This window comes from Canis lupus, chromosome 27 (genome assembly GCF_048164855.1).
Source record: "Canis lupus baileyi chromosome 27, mCanLup2.hap1, whole genome shotgun sequence".
Lineage (NCBI taxonomy): Eukaryota > Metazoa > Chordata > Mammalia > Carnivora > Canidae > Canis > Canis lupus.
Genome location: NC_132864.1, coordinates 30,288,378 through 30,308,251, shown reverse-complemented (window position 1 = coordinate 30,308,251; position 19,874 = coordinate 30,288,378). Strand labels below are relative to the sequence as shown.

At 46.7% G+C, this 19,874-nt stretch overlaps 1 protein-coding gene across 4 annotated transcripts in view; it reads right to left on the bottom strand.

The window, feature by feature from the left end:
- OSBP2 (oxysterol binding protein 2) overlaps positions 1-19,874 on the bottom strand; it is a 194,947-nt gene that overhangs the window by 163,530 nt on the left and 11,543 nt on the right. Inside the window, exons 1-2 of one of the 4 annotated variants that reach the window (XM_072803246.1) lie at positions 14,471-14,489; positions 13,131-13,307 (exon numbers count right to left, since the gene is read on the bottom strand). The exons of 1 other annotated variant lie outside the window; for it this stretch is intronic. In XM_072803246.1, the coding sequence (XP_072659347.1) occupies positions 13,131-13,279 (149 nt within the window). In that variant the 5' untranslated portion in view covers positions 13,280-13,307; positions 14,471-14,489. Of the gene's footprint in view, positions 1-13,130; positions 13,813-14,470; positions 14,490-19,874 lie in introns of those variants that run through there. 2 more of the 4 variants (XM_072803245.1, XM_072803244.1) reach the window with 2 other exon arrangements.

The following is a 19,874-nucleotide window of genomic DNA, read 5'->3' as shown; positions in this document are numbered from 1 at the left end:
AGAGATACAACCCAGTGAAGACAGATGTTGCCTGGAAATCCATCTCAGCTCAACAGAGGAAGAAGTTTATAATAGCCAGAATTATTCAAGGAATACCAGCTTGTCTTGGGAGATACAGGTTGCTCTCTGTCACTGGAGAGATTTGCTCAGAGGCTGGTGCTAATGGGGCAAAGATGTCATAGGAAGAAGTCAACAGACAGAGAGATGGTTGGATTGGACAACTTTTAAGTTCCTTTCTACCAGAGATTTTTCTACACTATGCAACTTACCCAAGGACCTGGAAAATCTTGCTCACCAGCTTCCTAGGCTCCGATGACATGCTTGTACAGTGTATATCTGGCTAACAGTTACTGAAAACTGATTTGTTCTGGGAGGAAACAGACAACACTTGAGCTACTGGTCCCACCCTCAAAGAGCTGCACATGCCCATGAATGACATATTGTCACCAAGTACAAACCAGGGCTGACAGGAGAAAAGAGGCAGGAAGCCTGCAGCCCGAAACCATTAATGTCTAGAAGGCTGCAAAGGCAGGGCATGTTGCGAGGCACTCAGGTAAATGCAAGGGAGACAAAAGGCACTACGGGAATTTGCTTAGTGGCTAGGAATGCCCTAATCCCATCTCCAGAAGGCAATGACTCAGTAAACTGGCAGGCAAAATAAATTCAAACTTAGGAGAACTGCGGGGCTCAGAAGAAGAAAATTACTTCTGTGCCTGCAACTGGCAAAATAATTTCATTTTCTAAAAATGGAAAATTCAAGGAAGGTGTCTTTCTTGTCAGGCATGTGAGCAATGCAGCAAAAGACAGTGTTCTCCACCACCACCACCACCCCGCCCCGCCCCGAGTCTGCTTGCAAGTCTCCCAAAACTGGGAACAGGAAACACACCATTAGCCCATCTGTGGCTCAGCAAAAGCTTCACCCATTCTTTCTCTACTAGGTCAGCACCAGCTTTGCGGCTGCCTGGAGTCTGATCTCCATGCCACTAAGTCAATAGACATTTCTGTGCCAAGCCCAGCACCAGGCAGAGATCATCTTTGATATCTCATCTCTCCCCTGACTTCCTCCAATTGTTTCCTCATCAAATTCCCAGGAGGTTGGGGCTAAAAGGAACTCCACAGACCACCCAGTCTACCCCCCTTGCTTTACAGATGAAGAGTGTGATTATTGGAAGGAAGGTTAGAAGCTGGTAAAGACTGAAACATTTTTCCCAATCCCTAATGTCCTCCCTGAATTACAATTACATGTCCACACCCTTCATCATAGGACTTTGCAGGATCACCCACCATAGTAGGCAATGGGTACCCTCTCGCCCCACCAATATTGGATAAGGCCATGTGCCTTGATTCAACCAATGGAATATGGACCAGAGTGAAGGTGTGCAGGCTTGAACTGGGGTGCTTCCTTTCCTGCTCGCTCCCTGTACTTCTACCATCATAGGGAGAAGACTGATTCTGTTACTGTACTCGTTCAAGGCAGAGGAGCCTCCCAGGTGTCACTGCTGGAGGCAGAGCTGCTCTAGTCATCTGCAGACATGCAAGCAAGAATAAACCACCCTTGCTTTAAATTCTGAGTTTTTGGGGTGATTTATTTGGGGGCTGCCTTATCCAGGAGCACAAGTGAGCTGAGGGCCCAGTTCTAACTCTCATCTACCTCCTCCCCTCTTAGGATGTACACAGAGCCCATTGTCCCTGGGGTGTGACAGTAGAGGAAGAAACCAAAGATTATCCTGGAAAGGCAGAGATGAAGCTGGTCCTGAGGATAAGCAGTGGCTGTATGTGTTTGGGATGAGGGGAAGATGAAAAAGAAGTCTCTTGGGGAGCCGGGTGGCTCAGCGGTTTAGCGCCACCTTTGGCCCAGGGCCTGATCCTGGAGACCTGAGATCGAGTCCCACATCGGGCTCCCTGCATGGAGCCTGCTTCTCCCTCTGCCTGTGTCTCTGCCTCTGTCTCTCTGTCTCTTTCTGTATCTCTCATGAATAAAAAAATAAAATCTTAAAAAAGAAAAAGAAAAAGGAGTCTCTTGTGCCAAAATGTCAGCAATCTTTGTCAGCAACCTAACTGTCTGCTTTTAATTCCTACCCACCTTCTCTTAGGCTATCACAATCATTCTTTTTACACTAGTAAGTGGAGGGCTTACTAGCCAGCTGCAGAAATCTAGAGATGTGCATGGAAGTGAACTTAAGAGGTCTGTCTTCTCAGATTAACCTCCCACAGTCCCAGATGACAGAGCTGCAGGTGGACCCTGAAAATGGCATGGTGTCCTATCCAATCAGTATAGATGTTTTTCAAATCTTTCATCTCTACATATATAGTGCCAGGGTACCAAGACCACTCAGTAGGGAAAAGACAGTCTCTTCCACAAGTGGTGCTGGAAAAACTGAATGTCTACATGCAAAAGAATGAAATCGGAGCTTAACTAGCTCCAGGTTTGGGAGGGCAAAGACAAGGCAGGACAGTATGAGCATCATTAAGGGCAATACAACAGTGGGCTGAACATAGGCAAACACAGGAAACATGTTTGTGTCCATGAGATTATAGTGTTTTTGAGAAAACAAACAACATGGATTTGTCACCATTTGAAGATAAGAACCAGTTCATGATTTTGAGAGCTTGTGATTAAAGGGAAAGAATCAAGAATTTGTTCTGCCTTTCCTGTGTGAACTATACCCCTGAGTAACCAGAGTAGTAGAAGATGGGAAGTTTCTCTCTAGAGGTATTCCTACTAATAAATAAGGAAGGAGTGATAGAATTACACTCATTGAAGACTGATGATCACCAGCAGCTAACATCACAAACCAAAAAGCCACCAGACATTATGAGCTCCTGATGGAAGAACACATTACCATTTGATCAAGTTTCTAGATCCATCTGCCAAGTTGAAGAATTGCAGAAGCCAGAGGAACATGTTAACCTACACCAAGAAAAACAATCAGCAAAACCCAGACTGTGAGAAATTCTGTGGGGAGACTTTACTTGGGTCCTGATGCAAACAAATGTATCAAAAAAAATTTTAGGACATTTCAGACAATTGAAACTGTGAACACTGGATATTTGTTGATAATAAGGAATTATTAATTTTAGTATAACAATGGTATTATAGATATGTTTTTAAAAATCCTTAATCTTTAGAGCTACATACTGAAACATTTAGAGGTGAAATGTGATATTTGGGATTCACTTTGAAATAGTATTGGCAGGTGGAGGACTGAGATGAAATAAGATTGGCTGGAAAGTTAATAATTGTTGATACTGGGTAAGGGGTACACGGGGGTTACTACTATCTATTCATATTAAATACAAATGAGTACAATGAGTTCTCAATACTGTCACATCTCTTTGGCTCATGCTAAGCCTCAGAAAAGGAGCTGAAAATATGAGCATTGTGTAGTAGCTTCCATGGTCACTCTATTCTCCTGGCAAACAGTGACTCCCCCTGGGGCTACTGTAATAGTCTAAACTTAATATTGGGTCTTTATAACATATAAAAAGATTAAAATTACAAAGTGCTTTCTATAAAAAAAAAAAAAGTCTTCACTGAAATTTGAGAATCTACTAAGCAGAAGTGACTGCCCAGCACCCCAGGGGACACTATGTCAAGAAGACGCAGCCTCAGGCTCTGGAGGGGAGGAGCCAGTTTTTAATCTAATGGAGGGAAATAAAACAACATCCTGCTAATAGGGGTATATGGCCAAATGACATAATACACCAAAGGACATCAGAGGAAGGATGGTTCTGCTAGCCCAGCTGACTGCAGGGGAATCCAGGCAGGTTCATCTTGAGATGACTTGGAATTAAGATTGTCAGCTAGGATGTCTATAGCAATGAAGAGGGGATCTCCTTGCTGAAAGGATGTCCAGTGCAGAGATCTGAAGGAGAGACTGAACAGCATGTTGGTTGCAGAAGGGGAATAAGGCAAGTTAGATAGAAGATGGATCAAGGCCCAGGGATCAAGGGAGAGGGAGAGAGGGAGGCACCCAACTTGGAAGGGCAGTGAGTGGTGTGCCCAGGAAAGCCACACACTGTATTTCAGGAAGAGAGTACCTACTGCAGCTTCAAAGGACAACACGTTCTGGCAGTGTCCTGTGCAAGCTCAGCAACACCATATGCCCTCTTCTTGGTTTAGGCAAATAGCCCAGCAATGCAGATCAAATGGTGTGAGTCAAGATTGTTAAATCAGCCTTCAATGCATGGAGCTGTGGCTGAGCATGTGCTGAGGTGTCAAGAGGAGTGAAGCTTAGTGATCAGAACTCCTAAAAATAGAAACAGACGCAGGAAAGAGTCCCATGTAAAAGAAAAAAATATACAGCACCCAGCATGACTCTGAAACTCACTGACAGTTTGCTTCATGTGTCTGATTATGAAAGGAGCCTCCTAAAGCCACATTTCTGTGTGGCAGCACCTGGTATGTGTGATTCACCACACATCAAAGCTGCCAATTTCAATTTGTTCAGAGTGTTTCTTACCATCTCCTACTCTCTGTATGTCAGTTTACAGTGGAGTGTATTTCTCTCTCCCAGGATAAGCAGACGTTGATCTTGGTTAAGGAACCCCACATTCTTTTCACAGACATATCTGTCTTTGCTGATATAATTTGCCAACTATATCCCAGAAGACTACAGGAGCTGCAGTCTTGAACACCCAGCTCCCAGGGAGCTCCCCCAATGCACTGTGTCTGAACCTGCTGGCCTTTTACCAAATGGCCAGGATGGGTACGGATTTCCTCCCTCCTTCTCCACACCACTGTTTTATGATGGTATGCATGTCCATCTCCCACACTGCCTTATAGATTTTTGGCCCTCAGTAAATGATACAACCAAAGCTAGTATATGTTTACTGTCACAAATGTTCCAGACTGCTCATCAGGCCCCAGTCTTGAATTAATAGACCCTCCCTGAAGAAGTCACAAGGGGGGGATCCCTGGGTGGCGCAGCGGTTTGGCGCCTGCCTTTGGCCCAGGGCGCGATCCTGGAGACCCAGGATCGAATCCCACGTCAGGCTCTCGGTGCATGGAGCCTGCTTCTCTCTCTGCCTGTGTCTCTGCCTCTCTCTCTCTCCCTCTGTTACTATCATAAATAAATAAATAAATTAAAAAAAAAAAAAAAAAAAAAAAAGAAGTCACAAGGGTCAGCAGCAGCTGAAGAACTCAGACCAGACATTCTATCAGAGACACAAAAGTACTTGTAAAGGAAGGAAGAACATATGCAAAGTCAAGTCACCAAAGGGTTTCAGGAAAGGTCTAGATTATGAAAGTGTCTATGAAACTATAAAGGAACAACATGAACCACACTTCTCTTCTCAACAGAGAAGGCCGTCAAGCATACAGAGCAGCAGGCCATGTTGATGCCCTGCAAGACTGGCATGTGTCTTCTCTGATAGGTAATAAGAAGCCACTCTGCCACTCAACGCCAAATGTAAGCACTCCTCCTCCCTAAACCAAAGTGAGTGTTGGCCCTTAACCCTGCCTGACATTACTTAAGTCTGCAAGGAGGAAAGAGGTCAGAGCAATGCAGAATAGAAATGACATAGTTGGCCTAAGACCACTTATCCTTTGAAAGATTTGCCCTTGGCTGTCATCTGGGAGTCTGGATTTGGGGGGTGGGGGCCTCATTCACTAATTGCTAGAGGTGGCTCACTGTGCCTAAACTACTTGCACAAAATTATGGTCTATGCTGAATACCTGCTTTAATCCTGGCAGTCTGGACTTTGGGTATGCACCAGGCAGACAGTGAACACGTAGCCGGCCCCCATTAAAAACATGGCCACTGAGTCTCTAATGAGCTTCTCTGGCTGGCAACATTTCACATATATTGTCACAACTCATTGCTGGAGGAACTGAGCGTGTCCTGTGACTGGGAAAGGACCCTCAGAAGCTTGCACGTGGTTTTCCCAGACTTTACCCCGTACCTGTTTTCCTTTTGCTGATGGTGTTTTGCCCCTTTTCACTGTAATAAAGCACAGCTGTGAACACAAAGGGATGCCGAGTCCTAAGAGTCCTCTTGGCTCCTTAAGGAACCTGGAGGGCTAGTTTTGGAGATCCCAAAAGGACCATAGTCAGAGGTCTCCACCATATGAGGTGGGTGGAGTCCATGAGCTATCCATACTACCATCCTGAACTCCCACTTGTTCCGTATAACAGAACAACACTTCTGTCCTGTACTCCTCACTGAAAGCATGAACTGGACATTGTTCTGACACCTGCACCCAACCCCACAGATGTGAGGAGCTGTTATTCAATTGGATCTAACATTTTAGGATGAAGGCCTTGCCTCTGATCAATGGCCAGCTTCCCACAGGGTCTTACACATGGAGTGCAGACAGAGCAAACCTTCCAGTACATGTAAAACTATTTGAGGGAGCTATAAGATTGAGAAAAGCCCTTTTAATAGCTTTACCTTTGTTCCCCATTCCTTCAACCACCTCTACACTTTACAAAGTGACAAGTCATCCTAGGTATATACAGACCACATGTATAAACACTTGCAACCCTATGGAAATACAAATGAGGACCACAGAGAGAGGCTACTATTTCACCGGAGAGCCTATTTCAACACAGTCAAATCTGTCAACATAATATATCCAGATAATCTGCATTTCATAACTGCAGCTTTTCTGCACTCCAGGCTTAAGCCACAATCTCCCACTTATCATCCCAATCTCATTCCAGCAAACAAGTTTTTGAAACTGAAAACAAATTAAGAAAAATCCAAGTTTGGCACTAACATACTTGGCTTTCTGAAATCTCATAAAATTGCAAGCAATTCTCATTCATTCACTCACTCTTCCATTCAGATTAGCCAAGCTACTGAGAACATATCAGTGGCAAAGCACCTCCTAGGCTCCGTGCAGAATACAAAGAAGCTGCCGAACTTGGCCATGGTGTTCCTTTGGCACAAAGCTGCTGCAGAGATGCCCACACAGGCACCCTGTGTATATGGTTCCCAGAGAAGACATGGTCTTTGGGTCAGTCAGGGGCCACTGTGGGTATTTCAGATAGGAGAAAACCAAAGCGGATATGTATGAACATAAAGGATGGAACTGTTGAAAAAGAATCCTGGAGAAGACAAGTCAACTCTAGGGCGACTGGGTGGGGAGCTAGCACCACGGTGGGGATACGCTGTCCGGGGCACAAGTCGGAAGCTGGGATGCCAGTGAAGCAGAAGGCAGACCTGAAACCCAACGTGGCACTGGGAATGGAGAGGAGGGACTAGAGGAGAAAGACAGGCAGGGCTCGCAATTCCATCTGATGTTGGAATAGAGAAGGAGGAGGCAGCAAGCATGACTCAGAAGTTTTCAGCTATTCATAGAAAGAGAAAAGTTAGCAGGAGGAGCAGGCTTGGTGGGGAAAATTATAATTTGTGTCACCAGACTTTGCTAAGAACACTGGTGTGTACCGTGTTCCACCAAAATATGCTGCCAGTCCATCCATGACCTGTTTGCCACACCCTTCTGCTAAATGTTAAGAAAATACACTTCAAACAAATGTGGACACGTTGTCAACCTGTGCATTCCCTTTCAGCCTTCTAATAGTCTTAAGGTATGAAACACTGAATGATATATATTTTTTAGATTTTATTCATTAATGTAACAGAGAGAGAGTGTGTGTGCACAAGCAGGGGGAGCAGCAGCAGAGGGAGAGGGAAAAGCAGGCTCCCTGCTGAGCGGAGAGCCAACTCGGGGCTCCATCCCAGGACCCTAGGATCACGACCTGAGCTGAAGGCAGACACTTAACTGACTGAGCCACCCAGGCGCCCCACAAATGATATTTTAAATTAAAGCTGAATCCAATATGATAAGGCCCATCTTCTAGGGTAAAGACCCCAGTGGCTTAACCTGCAGACGTGCACTCTAACGGACACTTGGCAACTGGAGAGTTTTTCCCATCTCTGTCCCTCAAGTATTACCTAGAGTGACGTTTGAGAACACTACTATTTCCTGGCACCCAGTCTCCATGAGAGTTTGCCTTTGAGAGATGGTCGCATGGGAAGAATGAGTACAAAATCCATCCTGGAGTCTAAGATGTCTGGGTGCGCCATTTTCTCTGACCTGATCTAGCACCACCCCAAAGGGGGCCGGCTCACCAAATGTTCAGTGGTCTCCCTCAACCAGGGGACTTTCAAAATGTACTCTTGGGCAGCCCGGGTGGCTCAGTGGTTTACTGCAGCCTTCAGCCCAGGGCCTGATCCTGGAGACCCAGGATAGAGTCCTACATCAGGCTCCCTGCATGGAGCCTGCTTCTCCCTCTGCCTGTCTCTGCCTCTCTCTCTCTCTCTCTCTCAATCTGTGTGTGTGTGTGTGTGTGTGTGTGTGTGGCTCATGAATAAATAAATAAGATCTTTAAAAAAAAATGTACTCTTACTTGACCGAAGCCTTCTTTCTTACAGACCCAGGCTAATTTCTTTGGGGCCTTCCTTGCTAACTGGTTTAGCCATGCCTCCCCATGCAGATCAGTCTGAACAACAAATAAATGAAAACAAATGCTTCTGTTTGAACTCCCTTCCTGGGAAACAAACGTCATTTATAGTGTCACCAAATAGGCAACTGGTATAAACAAAACAGAATTTTACTTAACCAAATCAATTTTGTCATCAATGCTGAGAAAGCTCACGCATGAGACACTCTTGCCTTAAGGACTTGCTAAAGCGATGTCTTTGAAAATTTCACATCATTTAGGAATTTTTCCTTAATTTCACGTCATGACATGTTCTCTATGAGATGAGAACTGGGGATAAGATTTTTAAAATGGGAACTAACAACCAAAAGAAAAAAAAAGCAGGCACAAACTATATTCTCTTTGTCTTCAAACAGACATGTGATGAAGCATGTCAGCAATGGAATAAGAACCTCACCTCCTGTATTTATTTAGATTCCTTGCACCTTGTTGGAAAGAAGTAAAAAAAGAGGCACCTGGGTGGCTCAGTCAGTTAAGCATCTGCCTTTGGTGCAGGTCATGATCCCGGGGTACGTGGGATTGAGTCCTTCAGTCCAGCTCCCTGCTGTGCTGGCAGTCTGTCTGCCAGTCCCCCCACTTGTGCTCTCTCTCGCTGTCAAATAAATATTATAAAATCTTAAAAAAAAAAAAAAGAAAAGAAAAAAAACTTCCTGGAAATTGTTTCTATATGTGAATATTTACAAAGGCCATTTTTTAATCCTGACAATAGGACTGTTACCAAGCCCAGCTATTGACACTAGGTACTTTCTCTTTTAGAATAAGCTTCAGTGATCAAATGAGCTCCTGAAGCAAAATCCAGGGCAGAAGTACCTGAGAAAGCCATAGTTAACAGAGAAATTCTAATCCAAACCTCCACTGATTTTATATTAAGATAAAAATAATGGGGATAGAAATTCAGGTCTATACTATGAGATGCCATAGTATACCCATTCGATTGGTAAAATCAATGCTGATCATACCAAGTGTTGCAAAGGATGCAGATTCGCAAAATCTATTAGCTGTCGGTGGGAGTATAAACTGGTACAACCCTTTGGAAAATAGTTTGGCATTATGTAAGGTGAACAGTCACATGCCTAGAGCCCAGCAATTTCACCCAAGAGAAGCTCCTGCATGTGTACAAGAACTGTCATGGTCACTCATCAAGAGGAGAATGCAAAAATAAAAAGAGGTACACTCACATTCCAGACTGCTATAAAGCAATCAGAATCAGTCCCCCCAAATCATATATTGTACAATACTCTTTTCTATAAAGTTAAAAATGGTTGAAATGAAAAATATGGGGCTTTTTAAGCTGCATATAGATGAGATAAAACTGAATAAAAAGGAAAGAAAGAGGATAGTAACCCAAATTTGGGATGGTGGTTACCCTTGAGCAGGGCAGGATGAGCTAGGAGAGGGAGCACAAAAAATATGTGCCCACATTTTCTCTGATGATATTGCTCTGAACACCAGGCCTCACTTAGTTTTAAAATAATAATAAAAAGAGATACCTGGGTGGCTCAGTGGTTGAGTGTCTGCCTTTGACTCAGGAAGTGATCCCGGGGTCTGGGATGGAGTCCCACATCAGGCTCCTCGCAGGGAACCTGCTTCTCCCTTTCCCATGTCTCTGCCTCTCTCTGTGAGTCTCTCATGAATAAATAAATAGTATCTTTAAATCATAATAAAATTAGAGTGGTCTTTCCAAAAGGGAAGCTTGCAAGAGAAACAGCTCTGATTCTTTCTCCACCAGGCGCATCACCCCAATAGGTTAAATCTGGCTCTACATGGCCCCTAAGGGAGAAAGATCATGAATAAAAATTCTCTCACTCTGTCTTTAGCTCACAAGCACTTGAGTCATGCCTCTCTTCTAGCCACACACACTTGGAGAATCAGTGGGAGCTGGGTTCCAAGGAGGGTATATATGTACAGCACTGGGCACAGACAGAGCCTGGATAACCCACCCTGCTGCTGTCAGAACTATGAGCGACAGGCCTGGAGGGTGCTCTGTCCTTGACCCCAGTAGGCAGGATGACCATTCAGATCAGAGGCAGGGACAGGAGAGCTGTGTCAAACATCTGAAGTGCTGAGAAGCACAAGGAGGGGCAGACCAAAGGCTTTTCCAGGAGGCAGAACAGGAGTGCAAGGAAGAAGTGGCCATTTGGGCTCTACGTCAGAAGGGCCTTTTCTGCACTTGGAGACTTACCTACCTCCACTGGCATTTGGGTGCCACCCACAAGTGAGGCACCTCTGGGTGAGCCACTGAAGTTTGTTCGTTTGGTCTCAGTTTCCTTTCCTCTAAAACGGGAATGAGGCCGTATTCATGGAAAGACTCACATGGGACTAAATGACAGCACAGGGCTGTACTAATGTCAGGAATCATTCATTCCACCCAGACAAGTCAAGCAACAAATTTTGTCCACTTTGGATTCTAGAAATGACCAAAAACAAAACTACAGAGATGAACTGTGCAAGCATACCCACATGAAACTTGTTCCCACTTCGTCCTTCCCATAAATTAGTATCTGTCCCTACAACCTTTATCAGCAAGCAGTAAGAATTTTTTTGGTTGGCCAGAGGCTCTGCACATTTAAGACAACCTAGAAATGCCAACTGTCTACACCCAGTTATTTTAAAGAAAAGAAAATAGGGCATCTTTGATCTTTTGAGTAGAATAAAACAAAACTGCATGAGATCAGGTTTTATTTCTACTAGAACTGTGGGACCCTATACTCATAAACATTACCTTGGCCTCTCCAGGTTAGTAGTAAATACCTGGTAAATACGGATAACCCAACAACACTAACTCAGGCATTAGGACACACATCTGGGACAGGCACAGACCATGGAGTACAACAGGCCCAGGTCAGAATCTCTCTCTGTGGTCTATGGGGCCAGTGACTTCTGACAAACTACATCCTCCCGTCAAACCTCAGAACACCTCATTGGTCCAAGAGGACAATCCTGGAACTCATGTCACAGTGTGGCTGTGAGGATGAAATGAATGTAACATAAAACAGAGTGTGTGGTTCATAGCCAACAGTGACATATTTCATAGCAAATCACCGATGACCCCTATCACTGCATGTCTTGGTGAAATGTTTACACACCTGACAGAGAAGGATAAGCGGAATAAAAACACTGTTTGGAAAAGAATCATTTCTTGTTTGGTCGCCTGACTCTTAAGAATGCCTTGTTCTGTGGGATCTGGAGGGCGCAGCTGAGTGGGGTGAGGGCCACCAGGATATCACCTGAGAAAGGCACTTGAGAAATACTTGTCAATTTTCTTCCCTGCCAGGAATTGACAGTGATCCCCATTTTGTAGTGGAAACCATCATTTGAATTCAGCGGAGCTGCCAAATTCTCAGGGGCATCATAGACTCGACCATTCTCCAGATGCTGTGTTCCAAAAACGCTAGGAAGGATCATATAAACTATACAGTGAGTGACCTGAAGGGATACTGCCTGGCTGAGTGAAGTGACCAAGGAGACCTGAGTTTTACCAAACATCAAGGCAGGGCCCTCCTGTTTACCATGACAATGGAGCACTCCTTCTCAGACCGTGGTGTGGAGCAGCAGCATCTGGGAACTGGGAGAAATGCCAAAGCTCAGGTCCTCCTAGACCCTCTGCGTCAGAAACTCAGTAGAGAGGCAAGTATTTTGTGTTTCAACAAGCCCATCAGGGAATTCTAATACCAGCTCAGGTATGAGAACCAATGGCATAGAGTGACCAGAGATCTCAAAGTTGAAACCAACCATCCCCAGGAAACATACCAAGGCAACAGTCAGTAAGAAAGGAAAGAAGTCTGGGGTGCCTGGGTGGCTTGGTCAGTTAAACGTTTTGCCTTTGGCTCAGGTTATGATCCTGGGGTCCTGGGATCGAGCTCCACATTGAACCGCACATGGAGCTCCCTACTCAGTGGGGAGTCTGCTTCTCCCTCTCCCTTTCTCTCCCTCTGTGCTCTCCCTCTCAAATAAATAAATCTTTTTTTAAAAAACAAAGAGGGGGAGAGAAGACTTCAGTACCTTTCTCCCTTTCATGGGGCAGTGTTAGCTATCTTACCACTGGACTTCAATTTTGAATCTGCTGCTTCTGCAATAAAGTGACAGCAGGAAGATTCTGGTTCGCCACACAATGCTAAGATGGGCCCTTAAAAAACAGGCTGTATCTGATACATCTGTAAGTCTGCTGTGCCCATCCCAAGGCCTGGCAACCAGGGGTGTAAGGAAAAGTGGGAAATAAACTAAGTGACCAACTTGGGGGAGAGGAAAACAAGCACTCCTTCCCAGAGTGGGTCCCAAAGACTGGACAAGGTGATTGTCCCCCTAAATCCCTAACACAATGATCTTAGCTCCTGAACCAGAATCAAAGACTTAGAGGAACTGACACTGGTTGGCTGCCCAAGACTCCAGCGCTATGAAGAGCAGAGCGGCCCTGAGGCCCCAGGTCACGCTCTCACTCCACCTCCCAACTCACTCCTTTAGCCCAAGCTTGTCAGAGGTCCTGTCCACAGGGGGTTCCCCTGTCCCAGTTCAAGGCCCCCAACCCTGGGAGGCTGGTCAGAGATATTACTTCTCCTGCTGGTCCATGTCCCAAACACCCGTAGGCTAGTGGCAGTGTCCTCCAGCCGCAGACACGCCGTCACCATCACTGCAGCATCACCAGCCTCCCAACCTCAGATGCCCCGGTTTGGCTTGTCCGTACCTGTAGTAAGACAGCAGGCCATTGCTGAGCACAAACCAACGGCGCTGGTAGCCTTTCAGGTAGTTGGTCCATTTGAGCAGCCAGCCCTTGAAGCTGTCCAGAGGCAGTAAGACCTTAGGCGCAGTGGCGGTGGTGCCAGTCCCTGACATCGGAACCCCAAGGGACGCCTTCACCTGACTGGGTCGCAGAAGGGGCAGGGGCTTAGACGCTGGCAGCGCCCCCGGCTCGGGTCTGGCCCAGGGCGCGCTGCCCACCCCTGGCCCCGGCGCCGGCAGCTGCTCCGACGAGGCCTCGGAGTAGGGCCCAGCCCCTGCCCTGGAGCCCAACTCTTGCCGGCCCCCTGACCCCCGCCCCAATCCCAGCAGCAGTTCGGCTCCCTGTCTGAACTCCGGCCTTGGCTCAGACGTCTTCTCGGACACAGGCTCCGACCTTGGCACCGGCTCGGGAACCGGCTCCGACACCTGTTCTGACACCGGCTGCCGCTCGGGCTTCGGCAGCGGCGGGGGCTGGGGCTTGGGCTCCGGCCCCGGGCCGGCCGTGGAAGCGCTCATGCTCGGCGCCGCCGTGTGGCAGGACAGGCAGGGGACAACCGTGAACAGCGACGAGAGTCCGCGGGAGCGGCCGCCACAGCCGCCGCCTCGGCACAGAGCGGCCGCTTTCCCCATAGAGCCCGCCGCCCGGAGCGCGGCCGAGTCGCGGGGCGGGGGCGGGGGCGGGGGCGGGGGCGGGGGCGGCGGCGGCGGCGGCGGCGGGGGGCGGCGGCCGGGGGCGGGGCCGGGGGCGCCGTCACGGGCGCGCGCAGCTCCCCTGGCGCGCAGCTCCCCTCGCGGCCCCGGGCGCCCCGAGCCGCCAGCGCCCGCCGGCTGCTGTCCTCCCCGCTTGGGGCCGCGTCCCCCCGCTCGCGTCGCCAGCGCCCGGCTCAGGGCTGGCCCTTGGAAGCGCCCTGGAAACACCTGTGGCGCCGGCGCCTCGCGGGCGGGCGACGCGGAGGGGACGCCGAGCTTCAGGCCACCCTCGCTGCCTGCGCCCCAACCCGTGCCAGGCGCCGGGGGAACAATGATGAATGCGGAGCCCGCCGCCTCCCGGCGCAGCTCTGCCTGCCGAGCCCCGCGCTGCGCCCCCCCGGCCCCCGCCCCCCGCCCCCCGCCGGCCCGGGTAGGCTCGCTCCCCCGAAACCCAGGAGAGTGGGGTGTGGGGGAGCCCTCAGCCGCGCTCAGAGACCACGAGACGCGCCCGAAGCACCGGGGCCCAACCGGATGACGCTGAGCTGAGGAGGACGCCCCCTGCCCCCCTGGGACTCATTACCTGTCTATGGGTCCTTACCCCGCCTAGGTCCTTACCCTGCGCTGGGACCCAAGCCGCCTCCTGAGCTGCTGGCCTCTATCTAGTTCATGCGCCGGCACATTTTGCTGCAAGTGGCGACATAGTTTAGGCTCTAAATGAATATAGAAAGAGTTTTTGTAAACTGAGCGTTTTAAATATAACAAGGAACATCTAAAAGCAGACTTCCTGGACCTCCTGGATATACCTGGGGGATCCTGGCTGGCAGTCCATGAAGCTTCTGCATCTGCAGAATTTTACGTCTCTGTGCGTTTTTCTAGGGAGGAGGTCCCTGGTTTTCATGAGATTCCCGAAGGAGTCTGTTATCCCAAAAAGGTTAGATATTTTAAAGACTCTCCTAAAGGGAAAAGTCGATGGTTACCACAAATAATGGGAAATACAAGTGGAAATGTTGGCTTTGGGCCTCCCACCCAGACCCTTCCATCTCTAGACCTCTGCCCAGGCTCCTCTCTGTTCATCCTAACCTGTCTTATCCTCGCTTTGCCCACTGTTCTTTCCTGATCTTTGCTTGTGACAAGACTGCCTGTGCAGGGACCAGCCTCCTACAGTGATAGCTGAGCCGAGCAGACTGGAAAGTCCTAGAAACAAGTAATGCAGGCGCTTCCCAAACAGAACTTCCTTGCCATCTTTGCTGGTGACTGGGATCCCTTCCTGGTGAATGGTGGTCTTACCTGCAGTTTTGTGTGAGCTCAGGAGTGCAGAGACCTCCCTATCTTGGTATATCACGTAAAAACAAAGATGGTCCTCAAACTTCAGTTTGAGTCAAGAAAGAGTGATTACCTCTCTGAACTGGGCAACAGTGGGATGGAGTTGGGGTGTTTGCCTTTCACTTATACCCTTTGAACCTTTTGAATGTTTTCACTGTGTGTTTCACCTATTGAGAAAATAATAATTTTTTCAGCTCATCCCAAGGAAGCTTACTGGAAATTCAGTTTTTTCATCCCCATCTTCCTGGAATTCTGAGTCAGTAGGTCTGGGGTGGAATCCAGGAGCATGCATTTTAATGAGCTCCCCAGGGGCTTCTGATGTGGATGGATCATTGACCACACTTTGATGGACAATGATGTGAAGGGAAAATCTTAGGTTTTGGGCATCCAATCCACTATGGAAATCCCAGCCCAGCCACTCCCTAGCTATGGGACCTTCAGCCACCTCACCGAGCTTCCTCTTGCTCCTCTGTAAAAGGAGAATAATCCCTACCTCACTGGTTGAGAGTAATAAAATCAAGTATATAAAGCACATTTGGCATAGTAGGTGCTCAGTAAGTATTCTCTAGTTATTTAGCTCTGTGAAATGTCTGGTGAAATGAATTAACCAGAGGCCAGAGCAGAAACAGATGAGACCAAGGTTAGTAGGCTTGGAACACAGCCACAACAATGGGAAAAGCTCAGTGCCTGCTATGTATGTGCCAGATGTGTTTGCAGCCCCAAGGAAGGAAGCCAACTATTAAAAGTTTAATGATATGTTTTGACTGCTGCAATAAATGGATGATAGGATCTAAGTCAGCTGCCAGACTGAGTGAAGAAGGTATCACAGAAAGCACAAGGTTTGCACTGAGTCAGAAGGGCCGGCAGTGGAGGGCCATTCAGGGCAAAGGAATCAGCATTCATAAAGCCCCAGATCAGAAGAAAACATTTTGTCTGAGAAATAACAAAGAGCTCAGCATATTTGAAAGAGCAGGGCAGGAGATGAGACAGGGAGCTAGGTGGATACCACACAATCAGGAATACCCTGTATCCTACAGAAAGTGGGCCTCCTGGACACTGGGATCTCCTGGGAAGTTTTTTAAATTTAAAAATGCCAGATTCCACCTGCTGGAGAAATGGCTGTCTGCAAGTCTGGAGCAGAAAATATGCAAGATGAGCCTGCCTGAGACATCTTGTCACACCAGAAAGTAAAGAGGCTATTAAGGACTCTGAAGCCAACTATAAAGGGGCTCCCACAGGCCAAAGACAGGCCAGAGCATCCAAAAGAATAATGATTAGGGCATCTGGGTGGCTCAGTGGTTGAACACCTGCCTTCAGCTCAGGTCGTTATCTCAGGGATCAAGTCCCCCATCAGGCTCCCCATGGGGAGCCTGCTTCTCCTCTGTCTATGTCTCTGCCTCTCTGTGTGTCTCTCATGAATAAAATAAAATCTTAAAAAAATAATAATGATTACAATGGGTCAAAACATCAACTATGTGAAGATCCGTAGGTTGGGCCCACAAATACCTAAAGTTACATAAAGAAAAAAAAACTTCATAAGTTACCTTCATTAGTTTACCAGCACCAATTCATTATTCTGAAAACTGATAATAAAGGGAGAGAATTAAGTTTGTATCCTTCCTGTCTTATACAAACTCTATATAGTAACCTAAGAGTTTATGAAGGAAACATCTTTATAGACAAATTACCTAATGAATGCAGAAGGAACAATAAGATTAAAAGATGTCATCTTTTGGCAACCCCAAATGAAATAATGGATCCAGTCCTTAATAGATGGGGAACTTCATAAAGGATGAATCAGAGTGATGTCAGTTGAATCTACAGATCGATCTTGCATCACCAAAAGTGCAATGACAGGATATTATGTGCCTCTGGATGACCTAGTAGGAAACACATAGCACCACCTATGAAGTATTTTTACTTATCCCCTCCTCTCACCTCCAAAAAACCCCTTAACTTGAATCTAAGCTAGCTTCTAGCCTTATCAGTATAAAAGAAATGCAAGGGACAGAGAAACATGCTGAATGACTCAAGGAGTCAATCAGTCAAATTAATAAAATAGGAAAATCGATATTCAAGTAATCTATCATATTAAATAAATACATGGCCTAGGGGAAAATGGGAAAAGGCAAATGTTATCAACTTTAAAAAGACATATCAACCAGATGCAGTATGTGAACCTTGTTTCGATCCTGATTCAAACCAACTGCAAAACATATATTTCAGGGACAATTGAGTAATATTGAACAAAGAGTGGGTTTTAAGGAATATTAAGAAACTGTTAATTTTGTTATATGTGTTATAATGGTATTGTAATATTTTTTGGTACTGTAGTTTTTAGAGGATTTATCCCTAGAGATATATTCTGATGTACTTCCAGGTGAAATTATATGATATTTGGATTTACTTTCAAATAATACAGCTTTTTATAAAACGAGGTGGGTGGGGAGCAGATGAAAAACAAATGGCAGGCAGCCCAGGTGGCTTAGTGGTTTAGCGTTGCCTTTGGCCCAGGGCATGATCCTGGAGACCCGGAATCAAGTCCCACATCGGGCTTCCTGCATGGAGCCTGCTTCTCCCTCTGCCTGTGTCTCTGCCTCTCTCTCTCTATGTCTCTCATGAATAAACAAATAAAATCTTTAAAAAATAAAAACAAATTGCCAGGGGTTGACAGTGTTGAAGCCAGGTGATAGGTATACATGAATACATTATATTGTTTTCTCAGCTGTCATGTAAATTTGAAAATTACCACGAAACACCTTTGTTCTACAAATGTTGGGCCTTTTACAAACCTCACCTCCTACCTTTCCAAAGACCCCATAAGTTCCCCCATGTTTACATAAGAGGAAATTGAGGTTCATGGGGCTAAAGGTCTGCCTGGAGTCACACTATGGTTAAATGGGGAGCCAAGATTCGAACAGAAGGTTATTGGGCATCTGGATAGCTCAGTGGTTGGGCGCCTGCCTTTGGGTCAGGTCCTGATCTGGGGGTCCAGGAATGAGTCCCACATCAGGCTCCCCATAGGGAGCTTGCTTCTCCCTCGGCCTATGTCTCTGCCTCTGTGTGTCTCTCATGAATAAATAAATAAATCTTCAACAACAACAACAACAACAAAACAAAAGGTTCTCTAGCCCCAAAGCCAGTCCACCTGTGTCATAAGAGAATAGACACCAGACACCAGCCCCCAGAGACCTGCCTTCCACCCCCAAAAGAAGTCTTGCCAGGTTGCCCCTGCAGACCTTAGGAACAGGAAAAGCTAAAGAGTGACAACCAGTGATGGCCCTTGTGGGTGGGAAGACCAGGATAGCCGATCCAGCCTCATGCCACAGAACTGGTCACAGCCATCACTTCTACTTGAGGTCAGCCCAAGGTCACAATGCTAAGTGGATAACAACCCAAGCCTTTCAGGGCACTTAGCTGGCTCAGTTAGTAGAGCGTGCAGCTCTTAATCTCAGGATTGTGAGTTCAAGCCAGCCCCAGGTTGGGTATGGAGCCTATTTTTAAAAAAATAAATAACCAAACCAAAACAAACCCAGGCCTTTCACTTCCCATTGGTCTTTATTCAAAATCCAGATTCTCTTCTAAGCTTGTGGGCACAGATTGAAATGTTGATAGTAGTTTGTGTCTCATTGTACCCAGGAAAGGATTTGTATGAGCTAAGAGCACAAGTTAGGAAGGAAGGTCTCTGTTAGAATTCCAGATTGAGGGCCTTCTGGCTGAATGCCCATTAGTGAATACCTTGTAAAATGAGTTGGTATAGGTTTCTTCTATTACACAATTAGGCCTGGTTTACCTCTGGTTGTTTTGCTAAATCAGAATACCTGGCTAGAAGCCCTGCATGGGTAGTCAGGAGGCCTCTATTCTGTGGTACCAACATCCACACTGCAAGCTCTAGCTGACCTGAGATATTGAGTTCAATTTCTTTAGGGAAAAGCCATCCTGTTTTCTGCCTGGGAGAACTGTTACTGGCGCTTTGGAAACTTGAGTGTAAAGAGGGGTGGGACAGTGGATTGGAGCAGTTATCCACCACCCTAAATCCCCCTCTGAGTCAGGTTGTGTGTGAGATTATTATATACTAAGTAGATACAAAAGAATATCAATACAAGTGACACCCAGGAGCTTACTAACTAGCTTAAGAAATAAAATACCCTATTTTTGTTCCCCTTCCTTCTTCCTTCTTCCATAGCCTGTTGACTTTGAGCTCAAAGCTTCCCTGGGTTCTTTCAAGCTAGCTGACTCCCATTTCCTCTTTAGTTGGCTGCTGGCTGCCACTTCCACCTGTGTGGAAGCACTCTCATCTTCTTCCATGTTTTTTTTTTTTTTTTTTTTTATGATAGTCATCACAGAGAGAGAGAGAGAGAGGCATAGACACAGGCAGAGGGAGAAGCAGGCTCCATGCAGGGAGCCCGATGTGGGATTCGATCCCGGGTCTCCAGGATCGCACCCTGGGCCAAAGGCAGGCGCCAAACCGCTGCGCCACCCAGGGATCCCCTTCTTCCATGTTCTAAACACTTGTTGAAATCTCATTCATCAGTGATCCATCTTTCTTTAAAACTGAAACAACCTCCAGTATGGCTTTCCCAAGCCCCCGTGACTGTTTTCTCTTTCTCCCACAAAATTTGTCACTTTCTAAATGATTTATTTGGTTTATTTCTGTCTCCTCTTAATAGGATGTAAGCTCCAGGATGTCAGGAAT